Source organism: Penicillium bovifimosum, assembly GCF_028826915.1.
Source record: "Penicillium bovifimosum strain IBT 22155 chromosome Unknown utg000005l_segment0_segment0, whole genome shotgun sequence".
NCBI lineage: Eukaryota > Fungi > Ascomycota > Eurotiomycetes > Eurotiales > Aspergillaceae > Penicillium > Penicillium bovifimosum.
In genome coordinates, this window is record NW_026622714.1 from 5,078,025 (window position 1) to 5,103,155 (window position 25,131).

The 25,131-nt window shown below is 50.4% G+C and overlaps 10 protein-coding genes across 10 annotated transcripts; 8 read left to right on the forward strand and 2 right to left on the reverse strand.

Annotated features, from left to right (window-relative positions):
• Nucleotides 1–3,457: 3,457 nt before the first annotated feature.
• Nucleotides 3,458–3,742, forward strand: N7515_007147 (uncharacterized protein; the record flags this gene model as incomplete). Its single annotated transcript, XM_056667891.1, has 2 exons — nucleotides 3,458–3,489; nucleotides 3,556–3,742. The coding sequence occupies 2 exons, from the start codon at nucleotides 3,458–3,460 to the stop codon at nucleotides 3,740–3,742; spliced, it is 219 nt and encodes a 72-aa protein (XP_056521487.1).
• A 2,086-nt stretch (nucleotides 3,743–5,828) lies between these two features.
• On the forward strand, nucleotides 5,829–7,061 carry N7515_007148 (uncharacterized protein; the record flags this gene model as incomplete). The annotated part of the gene is made up of 1 exon (XM_056667892.1): nucleotides 5,829–7,061. One exon carries the CDS (start codon nucleotides 5,829–5,831, stop codon nucleotides 7,059–7,061), a length of 1,233 nt encoding a protein of 410 aa, XP_056521488.1.
• A 2,499-nt stretch (nucleotides 7,062–9,560) lies between these two features.
• Nucleotides 9,561–11,341, forward strand: N7515_007149 (putative serine peptidase, family S28; the record flags this gene model as incomplete). Its single annotated transcript, XM_056667893.1, has 3 exons — nucleotides 9,561–9,776; nucleotides 9,828–10,042; nucleotides 10,093–11,341. The coding sequence occupies 3 exons, from the start codon at nucleotides 9,561–9,563 to the stop codon at nucleotides 11,339–11,341; spliced, it is 1,680 nt and encodes a 559-aa protein (XP_056521489.1).
• Nucleotides 11,342–11,580: 239 nt separating this feature from the next.
• N7515_007150 (cytochrome P450) lies at nucleotides 11,581–13,324 on the forward strand (the record flags this gene model as incomplete). Its single annotated transcript, XM_056667894.1, has 5 exons — nucleotides 11,581–12,033; nucleotides 12,094–12,191; nucleotides 12,236–12,759; nucleotides 12,814–13,080; nucleotides 13,152–13,324. 5 exons carry the CDS (start codon nucleotides 11,581–11,583, stop codon nucleotides 13,322–13,324), a joined length of 1,515 nt encoding a protein of 504 aa, XP_056521490.1.
• A 442-nt stretch (nucleotides 13,325–13,766) lies between these two features.
• On the forward strand, nucleotides 13,767–14,759 carry N7515_007151 (Sirtuin family; the record flags this gene model as incomplete). Its single annotated transcript, XM_056667895.1, has 1 exon — nucleotides 13,767–14,759. The coding sequence occupies one exon, from the start codon at nucleotides 13,767–13,769 to the stop codon at nucleotides 14,757–14,759; it is 993 nt and encodes a 330-aa protein (XP_056521491.1).
• A 253-nt stretch (nucleotides 14,760–15,012) lies between these two features.
• N7515_007152 (cupin domain-containing protein) lies at nucleotides 15,013–15,612 on the forward strand (the record flags this gene model as incomplete). Its single annotated transcript, XM_056667896.1, has 1 exon — nucleotides 15,013–15,612. The coding sequence occupies one exon, from the start codon at nucleotides 15,013–15,015 to the stop codon at nucleotides 15,610–15,612; it is 600 nt and encodes a 199-aa protein (XP_056521492.1).
• Nucleotides 15,613–15,985: 373 nt separating this feature from the next.
• On the forward strand, nucleotides 15,986–17,666 carry N7515_007153 (putative aromatic-L-amino-acid decarboxylase; the record flags this gene model as incomplete). Its single annotated transcript, XM_056667897.1, has 3 exons — nucleotides 15,986–16,034; nucleotides 16,105–17,035; nucleotides 17,099–17,666. The coding sequence occupies 3 exons, from the start codon at nucleotides 15,986–15,988 to the stop codon at nucleotides 17,664–17,666; spliced, it is 1,548 nt and encodes a 515-aa protein (XP_056521493.1).
• Nucleotides 17,667–18,507: 841 nt separating this feature from the next.
• N7515_007154 (F-box protein) lies at nucleotides 18,508–20,142 on the reverse strand (the record flags this gene model as incomplete). The annotated part of the gene is made up of 1 exon (XM_056667898.1): nucleotides 18,508–20,142. The coding sequence occupies one exon, from the start codon at nucleotides 20,140–20,142 to the stop codon at nucleotides 18,508–18,510; it is 1,635 nt and encodes a 544-aa protein (XP_056521494.1).
• Nucleotides 20,143–20,690: 548 nt separating this feature from the next.
• Nucleotides 20,691–21,675, reverse strand: N7515_007155 (transcription activator GCR1-like domain-containing protein; the record flags this gene model as incomplete). Its single annotated transcript, XM_056667899.1, has 2 exons — nucleotides 20,691–21,392; nucleotides 21,592–21,675. 2 exons carry the CDS (start codon nucleotides 21,673–21,675, stop codon nucleotides 20,691–20,693), a joined length of 786 nt encoding a protein of 261 aa, XP_056521495.1.
• A 1,297-nt stretch (nucleotides 21,676–22,972) lies between these two features.
• On the forward strand, nucleotides 22,973–24,904 carry N7515_007156 (uncharacterized protein; the record flags this gene model as incomplete). The annotated part of the gene is made up of 6 exons (XM_056667900.1): nucleotides 22,973–23,126; nucleotides 23,189–23,591; nucleotides 23,650–23,652; nucleotides 23,718–23,913; nucleotides 23,967–24,820; nucleotides 24,874–24,904. The coding sequence occupies 6 exons, from the start codon at nucleotides 22,973–22,975 to the stop codon at nucleotides 24,902–24,904; spliced, it is 1,641 nt and encodes a 546-aa protein (XP_056521496.1).
• Between the last annotated feature and the right edge of the window lie 227 nt (nucleotides 24,905–25,131).

The window sequence follows — 25,131 nt, forward strand, 5'->3', positions numbered from 1 at the left end:
TTTGCACCATTCTCATTCGGGCTACCAACGAGCAAGCTCGTGCGCTGGACTTCTTTGGCGGTGGCGAAGAGCCAGCGATGTTGGTCAATCCTTTTGACGATTCATTGATCAACAGATATAAAGCACTCTGGATGGACACGAACCCCACCGAGTACACAGGCCCGTCTGCGACATCTTTCTTTGAATCGGTTGGCACCGAACCATTCAACCTCCGTACAGACAGATGGTTCTCGGATATCGCAATCAAATGCCTCGAGTATAGATATTTCGAGCATAACTTCATAGTCGTACCCTCTGGACTGTATGATGTGCTCAGAACACTCTCTTACCGCTCATACTTCAGACGCTTCCCCGAGGCTCAAGCGTTTCTCCAGGTGTTCCCGGACATAGATCTGAGGATAATGTTTCGACTCAGCCCTAGCAGGTGGGCAGAAACTGAGATTTCTGATCACATCATACAGTCCAGAGGGTACGACTGCGAAGTTATGTTCGAGGTATCTATACTCGAGGCATTTGATTGCGATATCCGAGAGCTATCTGTCGGTACGGAGGTTGAATGGTTCGGTGCCAACCGATTCAAAGAAACATGTCGCAGATCGGTCTGTGTCCTCGGTGGGGTTCGTGTGCATCCAGAGTGCTTTATATCTGTCGATCCATGAATCGTCGAAAGGATCGACCAACATCGCTGGCTCTTCGCCACCGCCAGAAAAGCCAAGCGCACGGGCTTGCTCGTTGGTGGCCCGAATGAGAATGGTGCAAAGCAAAATGATGCATGAATTGAGCGACAAAAACCTATCCCATAGCAAGCCAGGCTCTTTAAGGTCTTCCTCGGGTCGTATGTCTGGGTGACAGGGTTCCGCAACTTCGACTATCCGCGCTGGAACCGCGAACTCCCAGATCATCAGCTTCAACAATCAACTCGGGTGGCAGCTCTGCATATCGCTTCAGGTCCGCCATGATGATTTAATGCTAATATATCAGCCGTGTCAGTGTTATGGGCGTAGTAAAAGACCCCCAAGTGGCCTATTCGGACCACTTACATGAATAAAAAACTCCGACGGATTGAGTCAAATGCGTAGATGGGCCTTGAAGTCCCAAGGTAATAATCAGGCCGGCGCAATATCGATGAGAATCAGTAGTATGTATTTGACGGGATATTGTGCGTGGAGGTACGCGATGGGATGCGTGGGTAAGAGGTGAAGCGAAAGTTGACTGAGATGATCACAGAACCATCACGTGAGAAAAGTGCGCAAAGGCGTATCTCCACGCACACTATCATATCAAATACATACTACCGATCCGCATCCTTGCTATTGCGCCGGCCTGGTAAATGGGGCTTTAGGATGAGAATCGGTAGTATGTATTTAATAGAATAGTGTGCGTGGAGATACGCAATTTGATGGGTAAGAGGTGACTGAGATGATCACAAAAGTAAGAAGTGAGAAAAGTGTGTTGTTGACAAAGGAGCCTCTTGGGCAGAAAAGAACGTGTTCGTAAGAAAAGTTCGTGTGAGTACGTATTGTTTCGAAAATAGCATGTGATGAAAGGACGTGCAAATTAGGAATCTGTAGTAGAAAGAGAGCCTGGACTACCCACAACCTAGGCAAGGACAACTGACGCGGGGCAACAGCAATATGTCATATGACAGCTAGCAACGGCAACAGCCTTTTTCCCTTGGATTATGTACCGACTACCATAACATATGAACAGGCGTCTGGAACTCGGCACCCACACCAGGGTAATGGAGAGTGTATGTGCTCGCTAGCCTCTCCCTCTTATGAATAAACTGCTCTCCATGTATAGGATTTTTCGCAACTGGCACACGAAGGGCACTTTCCCAACCTCGTGCTGTCGAGGGGGTAATTCGGGAGGTAAAAACCTTGCAACCGAGGGAGTGGAATCAAAGTTATCAACCAAATCAGACAGGAGAAGAGAAGAATGGAGGAGGAGATCAGGTGAGGTGCATCAAGATAAGCATAATAGACAGTTGCGCTACGGATCATTGCTCCGACCCACAGGCTTTTGGTCAATCCGGCTTAGTACCGAAGTAGATCTTTCTGCGCGGACAGAGTGGCTTCGCCCATAACTATCTCAATGAAAATCTTGTAGCAAAAAATGGGAATCGAAATAACGACCAAAGCAGGCAGGAGAAAGGAATAGAAGAAGAGATGAGGAGAAAGGGGAGAGGAGAAGGGGAGAGGAGAAGGGAGATGGAGAGAAGAAGAAGAAGAAAAGTTGAAGAACCGAGAGAATATTGGGACAATTCGTAGGGATACCTAGACTTGCCAGTTGGCGCGAAGCTCGCGGTGTCGTGATCATGTGTCGCGTGAACTGTCGTGCCCTCTATCCTCTCACTTTATCTTCCCCTTTCTCAATCGATTCCCCCATCAACCTTCATCCCCCCGACAATAATATACCGGCCACAACGAGGTTCTTGATCAATCTCATGTGCGGAATCGGTTGATGAGGCGCCGCATGACGTCCGAGTAGAGAATCAAGGGCCCCAAGCGAGTCCTTCCCTCGGCTGCCTCGCTGCCTCGTGGGGACTCGACCCCTCGTCTCTCTTGGTAAGGATCCCCCCATCTCCCTTGATCTCTTTTCATTCCTTTTCAAATGCATCGCCCCGAGTCTGCGGGCCATCTCCACGACGAAAGCTGATACTGATGACTGCAGATGACGCGGACACTAAGGGGTCATCGCTTCCTTCGGACGATCCACGAGTGACGGAGCTCCTGCCTTCGGGGTCCAACATCTTGCCCATGCGCACCGTCGGTTCAGGGTCGCATCGATGGCGTGGCCATCATCTCGAGCAGCCCTCCAATCGGGACTCGCAACAAACCACCATTTGGGCTAGGTGGGAAAGACCTCAAGGATTGGAACAAGACTCTGTGAAGTAAGTAACAACGGGCAATCGTCCGACAAAGACCCAACTCCATCTGTGGGATCTCCATACTTACTCCTTCTTCCCGATAGTATGAAGCCTGCACATAAGCACCCTTCCGCAATAGCATCAACGTAATGCTGCTATGAATACGGCAAGGACATACACTCCGACGGGGTGGTGAGTACCCTATCCTCGTCTGAACCAGAAGGAAGTGCCCCGAGCTGATCAGTCACTTGTATTGCTCCCAGGATAGTCTTCCCTAGGCTTTTCTCGCACTGATAGCCCTTGGGAGAGCAGCATTAGTGTGGGGATCCAGTTCTGTATCCCAACGTGGGTCATCACACTGCACATTACAAGAGACTCCTTGGGATGCTGGTCACCGGCTTGGAGACACTCTCCGTCGCGTTTCCAATGCGTCAAATAGCTGGTTGATGTTTCTCTCCTCGGCTGGGGACGTATTAATCTTGTCGCTTTCCCCGCCATCATACGTGCCTGCGCACCTGCGGTCCCTGTCCGGAAGTCGCCATCTAGATGTGCTTTTTGAGTACCTCCTTCACCACATCCCGAATCCCGATGAGGCGTGCCTCAAGCGACTGGCGGTATACGTGCCCTTGACCTGAGACCGTTCAGTCAGGAAATCCAAACGCTCACACGATCATCCTGCCTGACAGCGTGGCCAACCCCGACGCCAAGACCACCGCATTCGAAGATCTTGACTTCGACGCCGAAGACGACACCGCCTTGCAACAGGCTGCTTCGCAATATCACGCGGAGGACTATGGCCAATTGGTCATTGATTACGCGCCGGTATACACGTCTGGTCGTCACACGCATTCTTCCACACCATGTGGTGATTGACGAATACCCATATTCCGGGGAAGGAAAAGAGGCATCCCTGCCCTCATTGCAAGCGCGTTCTAAATGGGTGCTTTCTGGAACGCCTGGTCTTGATGAATTTGCTGATATCAAGAGTATTGCACTTTACGTCGGTCTCAAGCTTGGCGCGCATAACGGTCCAGGAATCTTTGGGCAAGCTCCCTGCGATTCCTGTACAATGCATCGCTGCGAGGGCCTGGTAAGACTGGAATGCTTCGGCTTTGGTGTACTTTTTCGCATGTCTCGCAGTCTAGGGTTCTTTGTCCTCATCTCACAATCCCCATCGTCGTCAATACCGGAATATGGTCGAGACCAAGGGCATTGAGTGCCATCAGGCAACCCACCTTCAGGATCCAAGTCCACGATGTCCGACGCTGGGCGCTTTTCGCCTGGAGAAGGAGATCGACCATCCTTCGGAGATGGACCCCCTTGAGCGTCGGAGGGCATAGAACTACTCCCCTCTAACATTTGCATCATAGGGTGGGTATCTCGCGGCGAATCGAAATGTAAGTGTGGCCTTTCATCTGTTTTCGGACTGTTCTTGCTTTCTGTATATACTTTGATACCTTCTTCTTCGATTTCCGCTGGTATCAAGCTGAATGACTAACATTGCTCCGGTTATATAGCTGCGAAATTGCTCCGACCGTCCGATCATCTTCCCGGACGACCCGGTCGACCCCAGATGGTATGCGTTCTCGGAGACCCGGATTATTTTCCTCTGCCACTCGTGACGAGAAGGCGTCATGGCCTGAACCATGAGCAGCAACGATAGTGCAGTGCCCCTGGTTCTTGAAATACTCTGGGGTTCCTCTTTGCTTCGTCTGCAACGGCTAGTTGCATCCTCGCTTGGCTATCCGGCTCTGTCGTCATTCTCGTCAAGTGGGGATAACACATGTCCTCCGTGAGATGAGGTGGCGTGTGATCACACACCAAAAGAACCTGAAGCTGGCAAGCTGCAGTTGCTTTGCTTCGAGCAATCCTTTCGTGTTCTCTTGGTGAGACGTACCATCGCACCTTGAGTGTACTGTGTTGCGGAAGTGCAAACTAGGCCTCGACCCACGCCGATCAGGCCGCCGGTGATGGGAGTGGTCGCCAGATCGTTCAAGCGGGAGTTTCGTGATTTCTAGGCGAAGCTATTCGCCTGGTATCCGAGGTAGAAGAAGGAATTAAAAGAATCGGCGAATGCAGTTCTGTCAGGAATGGAGGATTCCATGATTCCATCTGGTGCCTGGCGTTTGTGCTCCACCCTCGTCGGATCAACTCTTCTCCGAGTGATGTCGGCACACAAACCCCAGGGGCCCTGAATCCCTTTTCGTTAGATAGCAAGAATCAGTGTCATTATTATTCTCATTCAGAGTGATCTTCTAGATTGGACAGTCTTTAGTTTCTGTTGTCCTTGGTATCAGTACACAGCCCGGTTTCGCTGTTGTATCCATTCTTTCACAGCCCCCATTTTGGCAGTCATAGTACGTAGCCTAGGTTTATGGTGAAACTAAGCAGTTATTAACTAGTTAACTAGTTACTGATGAGTAACTAACTTAGGTAGTTAGTTAACGTATTCCACTAGCGAGTCGCCGATCCAAGCGAGTCGCCATCTCCAAAACACATAGTAAATGCGATATTATCCTACATTGATATCTCAACAACCATGACTTTGTATTATCTCCTTTTTTCACGATAGCCATTGATAAGACTAATTAGCGTTCTGTATCAATTTCAAAGAGATTAGAAGGCTATATTATGGTGATACCAAAAAATACTGAAAAATACGCTGCCAAAAACGAGATATCTATATAACGCAAGCATGAAGTCTTGGATCTTCCTCAAACTCCCTATAGATGCTAGTTATGACCTAAAAGATGCTATGCTATAGGAGTGAGGCCGTATAGGCCACCGTTGTTGAGTTACTGTGTTGTATTTTATCGATTTTACTATGTGGTTTGGAGATGGCGACTCGCTTGGATCGGCGACTCGCTAGTGGAATACGTTAACGTATTTCACAAGCGAGTGGCCCACCTTCCCCAAAACGCGTCCGTAGATTAGCAACTTAGTTCTTCAACCACCCACCATGCCACCAATTCGCTCCCGCAGCTCTAGAAATTCAACAGAGCAAGAGGGTAGGATCTCATTAGCTCTCAAGGCTATCAAAAATAACGAAATTGCCACTATACGTGAAGTAGCGCGTCACTTCGATGTGCCCAGATCCACTCTGCGCCGCCGCCTTCGCGGCGTCAAAGACCGCGCGACTTCTCGCGCAAATTCACACAAATTGACGGAAACTGAGGAGGAAACGCTTGAGAAATGGATCTTCTCTATGGATTCTCGCGGCGGAGCCCCCCGGCATTCTACAGTCCGAGAAATGGCGGATCTTCTCCTTCAGCACCGCGGAAACACCCCTCCCATTTCGGTCGGCGAAAACTGGGTTACGAATTTCGTGAGACGGCACCCTACCCTTTCCTCCCGATTCTCGAGACGCTATAATTACGAGCGCGCGCAATGTGAAGACCCGAAAGTTATCGGGGAGTGGTTTAATCTTGTGCAAAAAACTGTCCTTGAGTTTGGGATCGACCCCGATGACATTTATAACTTTGACGAGACCGGTTTCGCAATGGGATTGACAGCAACGGCAAAGGTTATTACGAGGAGTGACTACTACGGTCGGCGTTCACTTCTACAGCCCGGGAATCGCGAGTGGGTGACCGCGATCGAGTGTACGAACGCGTCGGGTTGGGCGCTTCCTCCATGTGTGATCTTCAAAGGGAAGAACTATATCGAATCCTGGTTCGATAACCTACGGAAGGGCTGGCGATTGGAGGTTAGTCCTAATGGCTGGACATCGGATGAAATTGGCCTACGCTGGCTTGAAAAGCTCTTCATTCCTTCGACTACATCGCGTACGAAGGGAAGGTATCGACTTTTGATACTCGATGGCCACGGGAGTCATTTAATCCCAAAATTCGACGAAATTTGCGCGGAAAACAATATTATTCCGATCTGTATGCCTCCTCACTCCTCTCATCTTTTACAGCCTCTCGATGTCGGTTGTTTTGCGGCGTTGAAGCGGTCATACGGCCGGTTTGTTGAAACGAAGATGCGGAACGGGACCAACCACGTCGACAAACTCGACTTTCTTGATGTGTACCCTATCGCACGAGATGAAGCTTTCAAATCGGATACTATTAAAAATAGCTTCGCAGCAACTGGTTTGGTTCCCTTTTCACCCGATCGAGTGATCTCAAAGCTCGATGTCCAACTTCGAACTCCGACCCCCCTCCGAGCCGGGGTAGCGAATCAAGCCTGAATTTTACACCAAAAACCCGTTCTACCGAAAAAGAATTACGTCGACAGGCTTCGGCAATCAAAGCTTTACTTCGTTCGGGATCTCGAAGCCCACCGAGCCCATCAGATCGCGCGTTAAAGCAACTTGTGAAGGGTTGCCAGATTGCGATGTATAACGCTGTTTTACTCGCTAAGGAGAATCGGGATTTACGCGCTGAAAACGTGAAGACGAAGCAAAAGCGCAACCGATCTAGGAGGCAGATACCTGCCGAAGAAGGCCTTGCCGTTGAGGAAGCTTCTGAATTACTTTCAAGGCCGGTGGAAGGAAATGAAGCACCTACCCCCGCCTCCGGTTCACCTGAAGCATCGGGTTCACAACCGCCTGTGAAACAACCCCGGGCATGTGGAATATGTAGGAAACCAGGACATAGAAGGGAAACATGTCCAGATAGACCAGTTAGTTAATTTTCTCAATTTAATGGCGTTTTGGTTGAGATATATGCATTTAAATGTAGAGGGTAGGGGAAGGTGGGCCACTCGCTTGCGTGGGCCACTCGCTTGTGAAATACGGTTAGTTAGTGATCTAGTTAGTTATCTAATACGAATGTTATTGCATATTACTAATTTTCTGCCTAGCAATAAAACGCCGATAGTATCAAAGTCAGGCCTGGGCCTATCGTGAATCGTCGCCCGTACCGCATTGAGGCCTTGGAGGAGACAAGGCCCTTTCCAGCGAGGTTGCATCTTCTTAGATCGATCTTTGTCTCATCTGAAATCTAGCTCCAAGACCAGGTCCAGATCTCCCTCCGTAAATTTGTCGCGATGGGCATTTGACTCCATTCATGCGCTCTTTCTCGGGCAATGAGCCATCTTTGCCCTTTGGGGAGTATTAGTGTCCATCCTCATGGCTGAACTACAGTGCGGAGGCGGTACAGGAGAATCTATCCACTTTCTCATCCTCTCTGATATCGTATGGCCCGTATCAATGGATTCGCAGAATCTGCTGGGTCAAGTCTGGAAGATTGATTCTTGAGATAGGCCAGGTAGGCTGCTGAGGGAATTGATGCGCTTATATAGAGCTCGTGTCCGTCCAGAGAGATCAGAAAGGCCCGTCTAGCTGCTAGTAGTTGGTGGTTATGGTCTAAAGTCTACAAGTAGATACTGCCAACTGGACAGAGAATCTTTGTTGATATTTTATTTAGAAAGGTAAGGTACACATGTCCTGTTGACTTTTGTAGGTATATAGTGTTACTGAGTGATTTATCACTCGACTTCCCAAAGCGTTCAGCAGCTATTCCACGCGATCATACTCTAGGACAACTTAAGAGATCATGCAGGACATGTCTCCACGGATGCGCTGGTGGTCGAGGAGATTATGTAAAAGTCAAGGGGGTGCTCAGTTTTAACTAACTAGTACTGAGCAAAAAGTGACAAGGGGTGAGTGCTAGACGGAAAGGGAAATCCATCTCGCGTGGCCTAAAATCCGTGCATGTTGACAGTTGAGTTATCCCTCTGCAGCGCAGAGCCGGTGGACATTCCTAACCAACATTCCAGATTTCTGGGCTACCGCTTCCAGTCCGACAGATCGGACGATCGCGAGACATCAAGTTTGTCCCGAAATTGAGGCGGACACGAGAGGTGTGAAGCTAATTAGACCGATAGCAAACCACAAATAAAAAAAACAACAATACTAAGCCCCGGCTATTGTTCGGAGTCCGGACCAGCGTTGGAGATCGACGGGCCAGCCAATAACGGAGCTCAACCGGGTCTCCCGGTTTTGGGTGTGATCGACGCCAGGTATGGAACTGGGGATTCGCGTGGTGTCTGTTTTTAGTATTCCAGATGCGGAAATACGCGTGGAACTGAGACAAACAAACATAGTTGATCGAATTCAATAAACACCAAGATCTCAGTAGTTCGATATTATCGCTGGATTTTGTCTGCGAGGACGATCGCAGTGTTGCCGAATCCGGCAGTGATAGTCAATTAACGTGGGCCAAGCAGTGCTACCTCACTAATGCAATGCACGTCGGAGCAGGGTGATGAGAGTGTGCCTGTACGGAGTGTAGATAGCAACGCGAAAATCGAGGGGTAAAGGTGTCTAATTAATTCGAGACTTTGGAAGCACATTCGTCCGATGAGTTTAGGTAGGTTACATTCAACTAGGACGGCAAACTTCCTCCGCGAAACTAAACTGGTTGAACCCGGGTCATACAGAGACAGCTACTGGCCGCACACGATGGCTGCTGTCTCGGGTGTCCCTGCGTGGTGTCCACTTATCCGAATCCACAATCCATCCAGATGCCTGCAGCCTTTCCACGAACGCAACCATATTGTTCTTATCGTATTGTTCTCGGGGTAATGACCCAATGTATCCTCTTCTGCCCCCTATTAATCAATTGTAGCCCATTTCCGTAATGCATATATACTCCGTAAGGTCCCCCGGAAAAGGAATCATCAACAGCTCTTCTATATCCGTGTCCTGGGTTGGGCTTTGAGAAACCCCTGAGGCACTGTCAACATGCATCTCTCTCTTATGGTTCGCGGGGCTGCGGTCCTCGCGGCGCTGTCCGGTACAGCTGCAGCAACGGGAATTGGGTCGTCGGTGTTCAAGAGGAATTTGAAGCTTACCGCGGAGCTGGGAATTAACCCGGACACGCTGATTTCGCAGAAGACAACGGTGCATAATGTCGCGACTGAGCAGCTGGACTCAATTGTCAAGGCGGAGTATGCGTTGGTAAGTGGTTTTAGTCTCTGCACTGGGAAGATGTATGCTAACCGTTGGTAGCTCCCAATCGATCACCACAACGTCTCGGTTGGCCACTACCTAAACCGTTATTGGGTATCTGAGGATCATTACAAGGAGGGTGGGCCGGTCTTCGTGTACGATGTTGGAGAGTCGTCGGCTGAATCCTCTGCCCAAGTCCACCTGGGCAATTCGACTTCGTTCTTCTATCAGATGCTCGAGGAGTTCGGTGCAATGGGTATCGTGTGGGAGCACCGGTTCGTATTCTCTCTCTGGCAGGGCCCCGGACCCAATTAACATCAGATAGATACTATGGAGAATCTCTGCCCTTCAACGTCAGCCAGGATACAGAGCCTGAGCGTTTCCAGTACCTCACCACTCAGCAAGCTCTGGCAGATTTGCCATACTTCGCATCCACTTTCGCCCGCGACAACTACACAGATATCGAGCTGACCCCAAATGCTACCCCATGGGTCATGATCGGAGGCTCATACGCTGGAATGCGAGCTGCCTTCACTCGAAACGAGTATCCAGATACTATCTACGCTTCTTGGGCTTCCTCGGCCCCCGTCCAAGCAAAAATCGACATGAGCGTCTATTTCGAGCAGGTGTACGATGGTGTCGTGGCAAACGGGTACTTGAACTGCACCAGGGACATCAAAGCGGCACTGGAGTACATCGACGAGCAGCTATCAAGAAGCGAACAGTCCGCAGCCGCCATCAAGCAGAAGTTCTTTGGCAAGGGCGCCGAGCAAAACAGCAACGGGGATTTCACCGCCGCTCTCGCAGTCATTTACAATTATTTCCAAGGATACGGCCTCGGCGGAGGCCTGGGCAGTCTAGGCTCATTCTGCGAGCACATGGAAACCGACCCGGAGACTAGCGCGCCAGCGCCCCCGCGCGGATTCGCCGCAAGCCGGGGGAAAAAGTATGCGGCAGAGCGCTATGCATCATGGCCAGTCTTCACGCAGATAGTCAACATGTATTTCGAGACAAACTGCAAGAAGCTCGAGCCCAGCGAGCCCCTCTCGTGCGTTCTCTCCCCGCCAGCCTCCGACCCAGACGCGATCAGCTGGACGTGGCAGTACTGCACCGAATGGGGATACTTCCAGACCAACAATTTCGGCCATCATTCGCTGCTGTCCAGGTATCAAACCCTCGGTTATGCGCAAGATTACTGCAACCGTAATTTCCCCGAAGCCGTGAAGAAGGGTATGTTTCCTAAACACCCACAGGTCGATGCGACCAATGCGGAGACCGGCGGGTGGACTATTCGTCCGTCCAATGTGTATTGGAGTGGCGGGCAGTTTGATCCCTGGCGCACTTTGTCCCCGCTCGCAACGGGGAGGTCGGCCCCGCATGGAGTCTCCTTCACCACTGAGATCCCCAAGTGTAATGTGGAGACCGCGGAGGATACGCTATTTGGTCACATTATGCCCAATGCTGAGCATTGCTTTGATTTCCGCACGACGTTTGCGCCCGGGGAGATCTCTCGGGGATATTGGTACAAAGCATTGAAGGAATGGCTTAGTTGCTTTGAGCCTAAGAGCCAATAAAGGCAAGGATCGACATATTGACTTCTTCTGATTTGCTCATTTCGTGTTCTTACGAGCTCTTCTGCCTCTTCCGATCTCCATAGTTTCGCCCTATTCCCCTTTTGTATCTGCTTGCGATCTGCTTTTCTCACATGAAGAACGACCGAGGCCGATGACTTCATTTAATTCTAAGAAAATATATAACTTCGTGATGGCTTCTTTTTTCCCCAACACCAGTTCATTCTTCGAATCTGCGACAAATGATGTTGCTTAATCCGACTGTCACATTAGTTGGTGCGCTGGCTGCGGTCTTCGTGATCCTGCGCTACTTTGTCCAGGCTCATCGCCACCGTCAACAAGCCAAAGCCCTAGGCTGTGAGCCTGCTCGCTCGGGTCCCACTACCTTCTTCGGTATCCCAGCATTTTTACGTCTGGGCAAGGCTGTCCGTGAGAAGGTATGGATCGAGTATCTCACCAATGAATACAAGACGTATGGAAACACCTATCGTCAAACCTTTCTCGGTCGGGATTTGATGACCACGATTGAGCCTGAAAATATCAAAGCCATCCTTGCAACTCAATTCAAGGACTTCTGCCTCGGTACAAGACACGAGCAGTTCGACCCCCTTCTGGGCGATGGCATCTTCACCCTCGACGGCGCAGGGTGGTCGCACGCACGTGGATTATTACGCCCGCAATTCACCAGGGACCAGGTAAATTATATCGCAGAATATATGCTCGAAATCAGACAAATCCAACTGACAAAAATACAGGTGGCTGATTTGACCATGTTGGACGCCCACATCTCCCATCTCATCAACCTGATCCCCAAGGACAGGAGCAGCTTCGACATCCAGCGTCTCTTCTTCCTGTTAACCCTGGACTCAGCAACACACTTCCTCTTCGGAGAATCAGTTGGCTGCATGCTCCCCCATCCGAGACGACTGGCGTCTTGGAGAACTCCGCCGTCGGCAGCGCACAGGGTTTCGCCGACGCCTTTGGGATGGCTCAGGATTACCTCTCTACCCGCTCGCGCTTCCAGGGTCTGTACTGGCTCGTCAACCCAAAGGAATTCCGCGAGGCGAACCGTCGCGTTCACGAAGTCGTCGATTATTATGTGCACCGTGCTTTGGAATCCAAGCGTAACCCGGAGAAGAAGAATGCCGATGGTCGCTATATCTTCCTTGAAGCTCTGGCGGAGGACACCGATGATCCAAAGCTGCTGCGCGATAATATGCTTAACATTCTTCTTGCTGGACGTGATACCACGGCCAGTCTGCTTAGTTCGGTTTTCTTCTACCTTGCGCGCGATACGAAAGCGTGGAATCGGCTGCGTCGGGAGATAGTCGAGGTCTTTGGAGATGCGAAGAATCCGCGGGCGGAAGTGACTCAGACGAAGCTGAAGGATATTCCTTACTTACGACATGTTTTGAACGAAGGTGAGAGGGACAGCCATGTTGTCGTGAACTTTTGTGACTAATGCCGAGATCCAGTCCTTCGTCTGCAACCTCCTGTGCCTTTCAACTTCCGCGTGTCAACCAAGGACACTTCCCTGCCTCTTGGCGGTGGTGCGGACGGCAAATCCCCAGTGTACATTAAGAAGGATACCACGGTTGGCTACAGCGTTTACGCTATGCACCGCCGCACTGATCTTTGGGGTAAAGACGCGGCTTTCTTCCGTCCCGAGCGCTGGGAGGAAAATGCTAAGCATGGTTGGGAATACCTGCCTTTCAATGGCGGGCCACGCATCTGTCTCGGTCGTAAGTATAACTGTCTTCTTCTCCGGTGAACATTGCACCTCACATGGAGTATTGTGCTAATGATGTTGCAGAGCAATATGCCCTCACCGAGGCAAGCTATACTGTTGTTCGCCTGATGCAGCACTTTGATACTCTTGAGAACGCCGACCCGCATCCCCGTAGTGAGCCTATCAAACTGTCGACCCTTACCATGTCGCATGACCTCGGTGTGCCGGTTCGCCTGTACTCATCGGAGCAGATCTAGATTCTTTGACTATTATGATTGAATGTACATGTATATTTTTGAATAACAATCCCCTGTTTTTACAATCATTCGCGGCTTGTAAGTGCATAGCTATCTACAAAGCACAGCATACGTTCTGGGGTCAGTCTTGACCTCGGAAGTGATTTCAATTCATGTCGGTCCTAAAAGGTGACGTATCAGCTGCCGGGCTGTATTCGTGGGAAGTAGCATAAGCCGAGGGCAATCGAAAGTGGCCACTTGGTTTCTGGGCACTGCCGATCTCATATGAGGCTCTGCTCACCGTAAAGCACCAAGGCGCTGACACGTCAGATGTTAGTTTGTTGCATACCCCTCTGTTTTGCCCACCCTGAATCAAAACAATCGGATACTTTCACTTAATACGTACCTATATTGATCCGATATCTGTCCGACAAAGCCCCCGCATCAGATCACAATATCCAGTATGGAATCCGACATCCAAGCAATCGCCAACTGCATCAAAAATGGAAAAGCCACCCGAATCGTCGTGTTGACGGGCGCCGGTATTAGCACTGGCGCTGGGATACCGGACTTCCGATCTCCAGACACAGGCCTGTATGATAAACTCGCTCCTCTCAGGCTGCCACACCCAGAAGCAGTCTTCCACATCAACTACTTTTCCCACACGCCCGAGCCATTTTACGCGATTGCTCGGGCACGGCACCCGGGAAACCTCAAACCAACACTCACCCATGCATTCCTGGCATTGCTGGCGAAGAAGAACCTGCTCCATTTTCTCTTCACTCAGAACATTGACGGACTCGAGCAAGATGCTGGGGTACCCAAGGAAAAACTTCTCTATACTCATGGAAACTGGAAGAGCCAGCACTGCTATAAGTGCAAGTCGCACTATCCCGATGATCTCATGAACAAGGCTATTCGGGCGGGCGAGGTGCCTTATTGTCTTGAGAATGGGTGCGGGGGTGCGATAAAGCCGGATATTGTTTTCTTTGGGCAGCCGTTGCCGGCTGAGTTTGAAGAAAAGGAGAAAGAGGTTCTCGAGGCGGACTTGATGCTTGTCATGGGGACTAGCTTGAGGGTGGCACCTTGCTCTAGACTCCCGCGTCTGGTAAACCGGGGTGTCCCTCGGGTTCTGATCAACAATGAAAGGGCAGGCGATCTTGGTAACCGAGATGAGGATGTGTGCCTCTTGGGAACTTGCGATGATGTTGTTCGTCGACTGGCTGGTGCTGTTGGATGGGCGGATGAGTTGGAGGATCTCTGGCAAGAATCGATCGCTGCCAAAGATGGTACGGACATATTTGGGGATGGCCCGAGTTTGGACGAGTGCATTGAGAAACTCGCCGGTAGCATGAAGGAGAAACTGAAGGTGTCAAACGGGCATAAACGGATGTTGGAGCAACATCTGAACGACAAATTTGGACAGATGATGGCGAACAGACCTGCGTGTCCCTAGCTCCTTGCAAATTATGTCCTGTGTATGTGTCCATTGTTAGCAACTGCCGGGCATGTTGTTGCTTTTGCCTATTTAGCTTCCGCGTAACCCTGGAACAGAGTTATGCTTATACCTACTTCGGTATCTCTAAATGATGCCATCATGATGTGACTGGTTCGTCTGGAATTGATTCAATCACAACATACTTATGCCTCTTGACATATCTCCTAACTCTATCTATTGTTTTATTGAATGTCCTCTACATTAGCTCACCATGTCGGAAGATTATCTGAAGAACCCTCTCCCCATGATCCGCCGCTTCATCACCACCCACAATACCGACGGCGAAGCAATCTTCATCTCCCACGCTCAAGTCCCCGACTACCTCCCCTCAACGCCAACGGGAGCAGATGGCGAAATCGCCCTGCTATACGCTACGACCAGTATTCCAACCCCGGTTGACGCCGAGGCCGACGTCGCCATGTACGACGAGTTCCTGCATCAACCCCCCGGGATCACAGTTGAAGGGGGAACTGCTTTCCGCCTGATTGATCTCCGTCCTGGCAAGGCAACACCAATGCACCGAACTGTGAGCATCGATTACGGAGTGATAATCGATGGGGAGGTTGATCTTGTGCTAGACTCGGGTGCAAGTCGGCGGATGCATCGTGGCGATGTCAGTGTGCAGAGGGGGACTGCACACTCGTTCCGCAACCGAAGTAATACAGAGTGGTGTCGCATGATGTTCGTGTTTTTGCCAATGGAGAAAATCAAAATCAATGGGAAGAATCTGGAGGCGGAGGTATATGACCAGGGATTCGACAACCCGAGGACTGAGGAGGGCAATCTGGAGAATGTGTTGGAAGAAAGCTAAATAGACGGAATGATCATCATCGGCTTCATGATAGGTATTCAAGGTTTCTATATGTTCACATGTATCGGCCCTATGCGATCAAGAGAATGAGTCTATTCGACAGTTGACAGTTGTACTTCGGAAAGTCGGAATATTCCGAGGCTTTGGGGGTGGAATTGGAATTCCGCCGGATCAGTTCCGATCTCCCCGCGCCCTTCGCTCGACATCTCGGATTTTTTATCCCACGTTTCGCTGTGGCCTCAATTCTGCAGATCTCACTAGTATTTATTACTTATCCTATCCTTTATCTCTATCATATTCTATTGTGCCACCAATTGCGGTATATTGGCTCTCTAGCCAAAGTACCCCGCGTTGCAGATCTTCAGCCCGCAGCATGGATCGCGATCAGTTCAAGACTGCCGCGCACTCGGCCATTGACGATAGTATGAGCTGATCCTTCTTTATTCCATATGCAATTTCCATCGGCCTCAATCTAACCAAACTTTTATGTAGTCATCAATTACTTTGACAGTGTCCCCGAACGCCGAGTCCTGCCCGCGGTCGAGCCTGGGTACCTCCGCCCTCTCATCCCAGAGGACCCTCCCGATGAGCCTGAGACCTGGAATCAGATCCAGGAAGATGTTGACACTAAGATCAAGCCCGGCGTGACTCATTGGCAGTCTCCTAACTTCATGGCATACTTCCCCGCCTGCGTCACATATCCCAGTCTTCTGGGCGAGATGTATTCCGCCGCATTCACTGCTCCTGCATTCAACTGGCTATGTTCACCAGCATGCACGGAAATGGAGACCATCGTGATGGACTGGGTCGCGAAAGCTCTCGCATTGCCCGAGTGTTTTCTAAGCACGTCCAAGAACCACGGCGGCGGCGTAATTCAGAATAGTGCGAGCGATGCAATTGCGACTATCATTGTTGCCGCACGTGAGAGGCGAGTACGTGAGGTAGTTCTTGCCGAAGGTCTAAAGGAGGGTACCCCAGAGTACGAGGACCGAAGGTTCGAGGTCCAGGGCAAAATGGTTGCCATTGCTAGTGACCAAACCCACAGCAGTGGTGCTAAGGGTGCGTTGATTGCGGGTACCCGGTTCCGCAGTGTGACTGCGCGGCTGGAAGACAATATGGAAATGACTGGTCCTCGTCTTCGCGAGGTTCTTGAGAAGTGTGACAAGGACGGACTTATTCCGTACCACCTTACCATGACCCTTGGCACGACGAACACCTGCAGTGTGGACCGATTTGCAGAGATCAAGGCTGTCCTACAAGAAAAGCCCGCGTGGCAGCGCATCTGGGTGCATGTTGATGCTGCATACGCTGGTGCCGCCCTCGTTGCAGACGAGTGGCAGTATATCACGAAGAACTTTGCAGAGGGTGTTGACAGCTTCAATATGAACATGCATAAGTGGTTGCTAGTCAACTTCGATGCCAGGTAAGTCTCGGTCGATGTATAGGAACGGATCGACGTGGTCATATTTTTGCTAACAATCCCAAGCGTTCTCTTCGTCCGGAATCGATTGGATCTGACCAATGCCATGGATATTACACCTACATACTTGCGCAACCCATATTCAGATATGGGAACTGTGATTGACTACCGTAACTGGTCTATTTCCCTCGGCCGCAGATTCCGCGCCCTGAAAATCTGGTTTGTGATGCGGAGCTATGGTCTCAACGGTCTGAAAGCGCACATTCGCAAGGGTGTCGAGCTTGGAGATCTTTTCGCGGGATTGGTGCGCGGCCGATCTGATCTCTTTGAGATTGTGACGAAGCCAAGCTTTGGCTTGACAGTATTCCGTGTCAAGAACCCCCAGAAAGTCTCTAGCGAATCCACTGGAACATCTGATCGTGTGGCTAAAGATGAAGTCGCTGATAGTCTGAGCAAAAAGGTCTCTGAGTTGGTCAATGCGCGGGGCGAGATCTTCATCACTGCTACGGTCGTTGATGGTGTACAAGTCATCCGCGTGGTGAGTGCCAACGCTCTGGCCGAAGAGAAGTATGTCCGCAATGCCTTTGAGATTATTGTCCGGACAACGGAGGAGGTTCTACGGGAGCACAAATAGATAGGTTATAGCTATGATGTGGATTCGTGGTGCGGCGAATACTTTCGCTTGATCTGCCTTGTACATATCTCAGGAGGAATATAGACGTTCAATGACATAGATCTACCACGCCCCTGGTCGATTCTATCCCAGGCCTTTCCTGCTCCCCGCACTAACGTCGGGATACAATTCTTGCACCAACCCGGAGCCGTGGTGCAGATTTACCCCCACACGGGGCAGTTCCATCATCGGTCGATAGGCTGATGAACTTGGTTTCTGGATTCGAACTACGGAGTCCTAGTAGCATGATTCCAATCGGGATAAATACATCCTGGTCACTGGCGCCACAGGATTCAAGCCCTGGAGGGCTGAGCCCCTTTTCCACTCGTAATTCCAGACGATCGTATGGGTCACTGGTCCGACCGTCGATGTTAATCTCTGCGGTGATCATCCATTGCGTTCAAAGCCCGTTAGAACAGACCCTCGACTACGGAGTAGCTCAACAGTTTCTTCCCTCCACACAACCCTTCCCACTAGTACTGCTTATTGTTCACCTTGGTGGAGATCCATTGTCTGGATTGTGGGTATTTTCCAAGTTGGGGGTAGGGCGTCATGGGTGAAGCCGTTCTGAAACCGAGTGATGGCGGCTGTATCCACGAAATACCGCGTACGTATGTACTAGGTTTATGTATCTACTAGCCAGAAATTTCTTTGCTTCTCAATTCCATTCAACCATTCAATCTACGGAGTATATACTCCCGTAATTGTAAAAAGACTAAATGGGCCGACAATGGACCTGTACGCACATGTTCAAATCAGTATTCATTGGAGTCATGATCCTCCTTACAAATATTCAGTTGTATCAAAGTTTGTATCGGTCATGTGGCCGTTCAAAATCGGGCTCCAATGCATCCCTCATCACACCAACTCCAAGGTGGATTTTAAGGGGATAACGTTCCTCAAAGGGATTTCCTCCTTCACCGTAGATGAAATCCTCTACCTCCTTTTCAACCCATATACCGTGTCCATATGTAGGGCTCAGCGTGATTGGCACGCCGATGGTAATTTTGGGTCTTGATCCCGCATCCCGGTCTCCCCACAGCGTGCTCTCCGATACCATTCGCCTGATTTCTTCCAGCATGCTATACCAGTCCCCATCGAGGAAGTGCAGCATACCAAGTTCAATGGAGCGAACGGATTTTGGTAGCGTCTTGAGGAAAGAGACACAATCTTTCTGTGAGATAACGAAGCCGGAGAGTTCGAAATGGCGCAGTTTCGACCATTGTTCCACAGGCACAATGCTCTGTAATGGGACCAGTGGATATGCGTCGTCATAGCCGAAGTTTTCATCATATGGGGCATGCAGCCTGAACTCTTCCATGTCTTTTGCTTCACCAAGTGCCCGGCACAGACGACCATTACGCAGTGATCGCGAGCATACTTCGAACTCTTCCTCAATTTCACCACTGACAAGCAAGGAAATATCCAGACGGCGGAAGCCCGGATTCTTAAGCACGTTAGCGAAATGATTGTACTCTTCGCAGGGCTCGTCGAAGATTGTACAGTTGATTCCCGTAGGGACAGAGTTGGCGGTCATCACCAGCTCAAAAACAAAGTTGGGTTCGGTGGCGAGGACACGCATTGCCGTGCGGAACCCGCGGTACCGATCTCTAAGTTCTGGGTATTGATTCCATGAATATGAAAGAGCGGGATCCGTAATGGCTCTAGGGTACGGCCAACCACGAGGAATGGGGTAGTTAAACCCTTTCGGGAAAGCACGAATCATAGGGGTCTCGTAAAGCGGGGTGATGAGGTTGCCGTGAGCTGCAGGTGTGATGGTAACTCTCTTGAGGGCAGGAAACTGCTTAACGCCGAACGCGAACGCTTCCAGGTCACTCTGACTGGCAAGAACATCCTTCTGTTGACGCAGCAACTGCTGATAATGTTGCCAGCGCTCCCCCATTAAAGGCTGAGCGAGAACCTGTTCTTTGCGCGCGGTATGGTCGGGCCTGTCCACATCACGATCTCCCCGGCGTTTTAGAACGTGAAGTGTTTCTTCACAAGCGTTTTTGAACCATCTGGGACACCTATCTCCCTCTTCATACTCATGGCTCTCAATGATGTCCTCTATGTATTCCGGGTGGTATAATAAGTAATCTGCAGCCCATTCTCTGTTATTATCGGGTTCATCCTCGTCCGAGAGCAATTCATGTCCCCCATTAGTTTCAGCTGATCGTGCTGGACCCCGATGCAAGAGCGCCTCATCCCAGATAATCTCGTTGACCTTATGGCGGAACTTGTCGTGTGAAGCAATGTTGTGGAAGACCTCTATGTTGAGGGGGTTGGCGGATAAGAAAACACGATTGAGTCGAAGAGACACCGTATTGTTGAATTGCTTGCATGTCAGACGCAAAGATTTTATGTCGGCATTGGGTAGATGTGACACAATGCAGCTCCAGAGCTCCAAGGGGAGCGCGGGGGAACTGGTATCAGCCATAATGTGATATTGTAGAGTTGAACTTGAGAGTTCCAACGTGATAAAGTGCGTTTTATTGCTGAGCGTTAGCGAAGCACCCAAATCATACCAAGACGATATCTACGGTGGGGTCCTGTTCCACTACTCGGCCAAAAAAATTTCGACATTAGATGGCCAGTTATTGTGAAAAAAGGTCGTTGTCTCGTCGATTTGAGGGTGAAAAATAATAAAAACGGCTTACACAACCAGAACCAGGAAAATTTCACGCCCGAATTGGTAGCGAAAGATTGGTACGCCCCGTAAGAACTCGGCGGTTACTACTCCCGTTGTTGTGCCGGTCGGGATGTAGACGAAGACACTAAACACCTCACCTTTTTCCCTCCTAAACAACCACAAGTTCACTTCCTAGCGTATAATCAAAGAGAAAAGATACCAGGGATCAGGGTTCAGGCTCACATTCACATTCTAGCCTAGGCTATACCTATATATACAAAAAGAAAGAAAAAAAAAGATACAATACAATACATACACCACAGGCACAACATGCATAACAACAACCGGATCCGATCCTATTGCGCTCGACCCTTTCTCTCCCCGCGCAGTCGCTTGCAGAGTTGGTCAAGCGAGCAGCGCAGCTGCTGCTGTCGCAGGTTAACCTGCAACATGGCGGCGTGCTCGCTAATCCGCTTCGCGGACGCTATTCGCTTGATTTCTCGAATAGCTTCGTGTCGCAGCGAGTACCACTGCAGCTCACTCGGCCTACCCGCCCTCCACTGTGAGCTCCAATCCCGATCTAGGGCCTCAATCGACGGGCCCCCTTGCAGGCCGACTGTCCATTCGCGCCACAACGACTCCACCGTCTTTAATGCGCGGCACATCCGATGTTTGGGCGCCACATCTGGTGGTTGGTTGGTAGGCGAATCGGCGCGCGACGCAGGCTCAACACTAGCCCGGGTGGAAGCGTGGTGACTCGAGATCGCAGTCGGAATTAGCGGCTGCGGCATGGCCTGTTGTGGTTGCGGCGGAGCGTTTAGGTGAACTGTGAGGCTACCTGAAGACGCTGCCTGCCTGGCCGCCATCTCCTTCATCATCTCCGCCATCTCCTTCCCCATCTCCTTCCCCATCTCCTTCCCCATCTCCTTCCCCATCTCCTTCCCCATCTCCTGCGCCATCTGGTCTTGCCTTGACCCCATCTCCTCGATCTTCTTCGCCATCTCCTTCGTCATCTCCCTCTCCATCTTCTTCAACGTCTCCTGCGTCATCGGACCTGCCTGGCTTCCATGGCGGCAAGCTGCTCAGCAAGCTCTGGCATAGCTCGGTAGAGCATGGAGAGCTTATTCGGGCGTTCTTCCGAATCCTTGCCGTGTGCCTCGCCTCCTGTTAGCTTAGTCCTAGGCGAGGTGGCTAGGTAGGTGGGCGCGCCTTCCATAGAAGATAGGAAAGCATAACTATAGGATCCTTAGTACTTACCGTGAACTCCTTCTGCTTCGACTCGTAGGCCAACCGCGTATTCTTCGGCCTCCATGCGCGAATGTCCGCCTTAAAGCTTTGCATGTTGGCGCGTAATTCCTCGTCGTTCGCGCGGTCGATCGTCGCACGGTCGCGATTCGGTGGGCAAATTGAAGGCGGCGAAGGCCCATTGTGATGAAGGGGGCAAGCGGTGTGGCTCTCTTGAGCAATATCCACTTGGTCGTGCAGAAAATTGAGCCAATAAGATGAGGTTTGGTTACATAAGGCGTTGTATTAGCTAAGAAATGGGGTGCCGTTAGCGAAAAGTTGGGGTGTCCTTAGCAATTCCCGCGATGCTCAGTGAGCAAGTCAGAGTACTCAGGTCACGCTCAGTGAGGGGGATCATGCTCCTCAGTGAGCTGTGAGCAAATCAGAGTGCTCAGGTCACGCTCAGTGAGCGAGTTCATCCGGCTTATGTAATGATCAGGCGATGCTCAGTGAGCAAATCAGAGTGCTCAGGTCACGCTCAGTGAGCGGGTTCATCCGGCTTACGTAATGATCAGGCGATGCTCAGTGAGCAAGGGGTGTCCTTAGCAATTCCCGCGATGCTCAGTGAGCAAGTTTAATGATTATGTAATACTCAGGGACGTGCTCAGTTTTACTCAGTGAGCAAAAAGCGGCTAGGGGTGAGCACTAAAGCGGAAATGGAAAGCCATGTCGGGCGGCCTAAAATCTGGTGTATATGTTTGGGATCCGCACTGCCCCTTTCTCACGTATCTGCGGCACTCGCTTCCCTATTCGGGTGCTAGCTCACGTGGCCCCCACTGTCATGTGACCACTGATGCAGCTCAATGTGGGGCTCTGCGAAAGTGAATAGACACCGCCTAGCTATTCTGCCGGTACTGCCGGTCTTGCAATAACCAAGTAACTTTAGATCGGCCAACATTATGGAAGTTCGATAAAAGGCTGGTGCTTCTGATCTATGTTTATATGTAGATACACCCAATTTCCAAGCTGTCAACCAGAGCCAAGTCTCCACAAGCCTCGAACAATTGTTGATCAACCCCCGAGCTAGTATGTCTACGGCAGGCGGTAGGTGTGTAATGTTGAGCCCCACAAAAAGCCCCACTAATACGTTGGATAAGGGGAAGAGATATCGAATTATATCGTGGCCAAGAGACACTAACCTCTAAAAGGCTTAAATCAGAGCGCCACAAGGAAAAGGGGTTGTGCCCGGATCAATTCTCAAGGCAGATAATCCATTTCCGCAACCTCAATCCATATATCACGCTCGTTTTCAGACACTCATTTTCAGATTCAAATGGCCATCTAGCCCTCAACCTCGGGATTTATATAGAGGATTAGTCAACATTCGCTTCAGTTTAAAGAGGGCTTTTTCATGATGACCACAGTCCATGGTTCCAACGACAAGAACCCTGATGACATCAATCCTTTCGCCGGAAGCTCAACCAGCGAAGAACATGCCGCCCTAAACACTTCATTCGACTACGATGACCGGTCTAGTGGTTCATATCCCTGTGAATTGGATGCTAGTCGTGAGTTATACTGCTATCCAGATCTCTCGCTCAGGCTAACGTCAATTCTTATCGCAATGCAGGGCAGGCCGAGCTAGCCCCAACGAATCCAGGCTCCGACGACCTTTTTCACAAAGTGAAAAGCTTCCTTCGACAAGACAAAGAACACATTTCGGATGACGACGACAGTATAGCCAATTGGCCCCACCATCCCGGACCCTGCAAGTCGACCTCCATATTCAAGCGACAGACGAAAAAGATCATCAGCCGCAGCACCATCTTCTCAGGTGCATTCGCCGCATCGGCAGTCATTGTCTCGAACACCTCAAGCCCGGCGCTTGTAATATTTATCTGGAACCTTCTTGCTATTGTGCCATTGTCGATCACGCTTACAGAAGCAACTGAGAGGATCTCCGAAGATTTGGGCGAGACCGCTGGCGCTCTCCTCAACATCACCATTGGAAATCTAGCAGAACTTATTATCTTGTGAGCCGAAACCGTAGATTGTATTTGCCAAGACCAAAATATACTGACTATTCTACAGCGTGTATGTTTTGCACATCGCATCTAAATTAACTGCCGGGTGGCCGAGTCCATGCTAATATTCGATAGCACCGCCTTATTGAAAAACAACATCAAAGTCGTCCAATCATCACTCCTCGGTTCTATCTTGGTGAATCTTTTGCTCGTCCTCGGATCTGCGATTATCGCAGGCTGTATAAACACGAGCGATGTGGCATACAACACCGATCTCACACAGTCCTTTGTGGGACTTCTCAATCTCACAATATCGTGTCTCATGATTCCAGTAAGCCCACGTCTCAATGGCCCTATTATATTCAACGCTAATTTTCAATCCAGACCGCTTTCTATGGCAGTGTAAAAAGCGTCAGCTCTGCTGATCATATGTCACTTTCTTTCAGCAGGGGGGTGTCGATCATCCTCCTCGGCACATATTTCTTATACCTCTACTTCCAGTTCAAGTCACATCCGCACTTATTCCACTCAACGAGGCTGCAAGTGCCACACGCAAACGATCCCCAGCCCTATACAGATCTTGAGTCGCATGCCAACAGTGGAAACGCATCGAGCAGAGACGTCCACCAGCTAGAGATGCAACAAGTACGGTCACGAGCATCGTCAGTCAACGACACAGAGGCAGACCCAGCGTTGCCATTGTTTCACCCCGCGCACCCCGAGGGAAGAAGATCCCTGCACGGACCAGCCGAACCCGCCATCCCAGTATATGGGGGATGCGCCTGCGACCGCTATGCCGTTCGGTCCAACCGAGCGATTTCACTCACCCTCCTCGCCTTGTCAACAACACTCATCGCTGTGTGCGCCGAATACTTCGCCTCAAGCTTCGAAATACTCAACAAGCAAGGCGTCCTTGGCGAATCGTTCGTGGGATTGATTATCATCCCCGTCGCGGGCAATGTTGCGGAGAACGTGACTGCAGTTGTTGTCGCCTCGAAGAAACAGATGGATCTCGCTATCAGTGTGGCTCTCGGATCAGCCATTCAAATCGGCCTCTTGGTTTCACCTGCCATGGTACTCGTCGGTTGGTCTCTTGACAAGCCTATGACTCTGCACTTTGACAAATTCGAGATGGTCACCCTGATCGGAGCTGTCCTTCTAGTCGATTTCATTGTGCTCAAGGGAAAGACCAATTACCTGGAAGGCGCTATCTTGTGCGCCTGCTTTGCCGCTATCTCGTATGTTCATTCCATCAATTTATTAAAGATTGCAGAACTAACATTCTTGATAGTGTCGGAGCATTCTTGTTACCACTCGCTTGAAACTCGTGTCTCCAACGCTCGACGGTGCACGATAGGAAGATATGTGTGAACATAGGCTTGCCGGTTCTTGCCGCTCGTCTGTCTATATAGATCTTGAGGTTAACCTTCGTTGTAAATATTACACCTACATAATGAGACGAAACTGAAATCCACATTCGTTTCAATCCTGTACGATCGGCTCCATGCTGCGGACCGAAGCCATGCGCCAATCTGGAAGTCTATCTGGA